Source organism: Poecilia formosa, unplaced genomic scaffold, assembly GCF_000485575.1.
Source record: "Poecilia formosa unplaced genomic scaffold, Poecilia_formosa-5.1.2 Scaffold420, whole genome shotgun sequence".
Classification (NCBI taxonomy): Eukaryota; Metazoa; Chordata; class Actinopteri; order Cyprinodontiformes; family Poeciliidae; genus Poecilia; species Poecilia formosa.
Genome location: NW_006800359.1, coordinates 56,941 through 59,858, shown reverse-complemented (window position 1 = coordinate 59,858; position 2,918 = coordinate 56,941). Strand labels below are relative to the sequence as shown.

The 2,918-nt window shown below is 45.0% G+C and overlaps 1 protein-coding gene across 1 annotated transcript in view; it reads right to left on the bottom strand.

Annotated features, from left to right (window-relative positions):
* tg (thyroglobulin) overlaps positions 1-2,918 on the bottom strand; it is a 29,978-nt gene that overhangs the window by 7,596 nt on the left and 19,464 nt on the right. The window contains exons 36-37 of the mRNA XM_016663425.1: positions 342-479; positions 196-261 (exon numbers count right to left, since the gene is read on the bottom strand). Coding sequence (XP_016518911.1) covers positions 196-261; positions 342-479 — 204 coding nt within the window. The remainder of the gene's footprint in view (positions 1-195; positions 262-341; positions 480-2,918) is intronic.

Sequence of the window (2,918 nt, the reverse complement as noted above, 5' to 3'; positions counted from 1 at the left end):
CCCTGGTGCCAGACAGTGGCACCAGACCCTGGTGCCAGACCCTGGTACCAGACAGTGGTACCAGACCCTGGTGCCAGACCCTGGTGCCAGACAGTGGCACCAGACCCTGGTGCCAGACCCTGGTACCAGACAGTGGTACCAGACCCTGATGCCAGACCCTGGTGCCAGACGGTGGTACCAGACGTAGAGTCTCACCGTTGTTCCTAGGGTTCCTCAGGCTGAACGGAGGACACAGGGCCGGGGACGTTGTCCACTGATTGACTGAAAACACAAACATCTCATCATGACTGCGTCCTCCTGCAGGACATGCCTGAGCTAGCGTGTCTGTGTGAGTCTGGTACCGGGTTTCTGGTACCAGCCGAACGGCTCTGGGGACGTCTGTGCTTCAGGAGGCGAACAGTCCTGAGTCCTCCAGGTTGAGGCATCGTCTTCACTGCAGGTCAGAACCCCGAGGCTGATCAGAGGCAGACAGAGCAGGCCTGAACACACAACATCATCATCATCACCATTATCATCATCATCACCACCATCATCACCATCACCATCATCATCACCATTATCATCATCATCACCATTATCATCCTCATCATCATCATCACCATCATCACCACCATCATCATCATCATCATCACCATTATCACCATTATCATCATCATCACCACCATCATCACATCACCATCATCATCACCACCATCATCACCATCACCATCATCATCACCATTATCATCATCATCACCACCATCATCACCATCACCATCATCATCACCATTATCATCATCATCATCATTATCATCCTCATCACCATTATCATCCTCATCATCATCATCATCATCACCATTATCATCATCATCACCATTATCACCATCATCACCATCATCCTCATCACCATCATCACCACCATCATCATCATCATCACCATTATCACCATTATCATCATCATCACCANTAACAGAGGAGCTAACAGGAGAACTAACAGAGGAGCTAACAGGAGAGCTAACAGTGGAGCTAACAGAGCTGCTTAACAGGAGAGCTAACAGGGGAGTTAACAAGAGAGCTGACAGGGGAGCTAGCAGGGGAGCTAACAGAGGAGTTAACAGGAGAACTAACAGAGGAGCTAACAGGAGAGCTAACAGTGGAGCTAACAGAGCAGTTTAACAGGAAAGCTAACAAGGGAGTTAACAAGAGAGCTGACAGGGGAGCTAGCAGGGGAGCTGACAGAGGAGTTAACAGGGGAACTAACAGGGGAGCTAACAGGAGAGCTAACAGGGGAGGTAACAGGAGAGGTAACAGAGGAGCTAACAGGAAAACTAACAGAGGAGGTAACAGGAGAGCTAACAGTGGAGCTAAAAGAGCAGCTTAACAGGAGATCTAACAGGGGAACTAACAAGAGAGCTAACATGGGAGTTAACAGGAGAGGTAACAGGGAAGCTAACACGGGAGCTAACAGAGGAGTTAACAGGGGAGCTAACAGGAGAGGTAACAGAGGAGCTATCAGGAGAACTAATAGAGGAGTTAACAGGAGAGCTAACAGTGGAGCTAACAGAGCAGTTTAACAGGAAAGCTAACAGGGGAGTTAACAAGAGAGCTGACAGGAGAGGTAACAGAGGAGCTAACAGGAGAACTAATAGAGGAGCTAACAGGAGAGCTAACAGTGGAGCTAACAGAGCAGCTTAACAGGAGAGCTAACAAGAGAGCTAACAAGGGAGCTAACAAGAGAGCTAACAAGGGAGCTAACAGGGGAGCTAACAGGGGAGCTAACAGGAGAACTAACAGTGGAGCTAACAGAGGAGCTAACAGGGGAGCTAACAGGAGAGGTAACAGAGGAGCTAACAGGAGAGCTAACAGGGGAGCTAACAGAAGAACTAACTAACTAATGTAACAGCCATCAGAGTCTGAACTGATACCAGTTACAACATTTACCTTTTGGATCTTTAAGTTATTTTTGATTTGAATTAAATTTTAATTGATAGCATTTAATGCTTTTTTTCTAATATTGAAACTGTTTAGTTCTCTTAGTTCCCTAACTTAATTTTTCAGTATAAATCTTAAAGCGTTAATTCATTTGGCTGTTTTATAAACTTAAATTTTTGATGTCCGTGTTTAAGTTTTGGTTGTTGACTGTTAAGAATTGTTAAAGTGGTTAGTCATTTATATTCATGCTTTTATTTTGAAGTGGGTGAAGACTGTTTATGCAGTAGTTCCATTTCCTCTTACCCAGAATGCATCACTGTAGTTCTACAGTTTAAAATCTGCTGATGTCCTGTGACTTCCTAACCAAAGTACTGCTGTGGTCAGTCAGGCTAAATCAAAATCAGAATTAGCAAAACTGCACAACTATAGAACTGAAACCAGCAGTGAAACGTTTGTTCCAGATAACCTCAGGCAGGTGCTACGCTGTAGCACATTTTGTGTTATTGACACATGGTGGGTGTCAACATGATTGAATTTATCACCTTATAACTCACTTCTAGCAAATAACGAGTTAGCAAAGTGTTTTAGTATTAGCGCAGCTATCCTTTGAGTTAACTGTGCTAACCCTAAAGCGCTAATCGAAACGTTACAACACTGAAGTGCTATGCCAAAATGTTATTCAGTACTAGCGTTAACGGTAAGGCGCTAAATTTAACCATGGTGTCACCCACCATGTTGAAGCTGGTGCATTAGCTTCTGCTAATTACTGTGTTGGTACAGGGTTTTAGCATTAGTAGAAATAATGTTCATTAGCCCTGTAGTGTTAGCGCAGCTAGCTTTTTAGTTAGCGATGCCCACCAGTGACTGAAACGATCTGAATTAACGGTTCTCCAGGATTTCTGGAGGATTTTTTTGGCTCCAAAATGTAAAAAATGAGAGTTGGATTGGATCGCACTGCGAATGTTTCTGTGGGGCCAGACCCTGGTGCCAGACCCTGGTGCCAGACC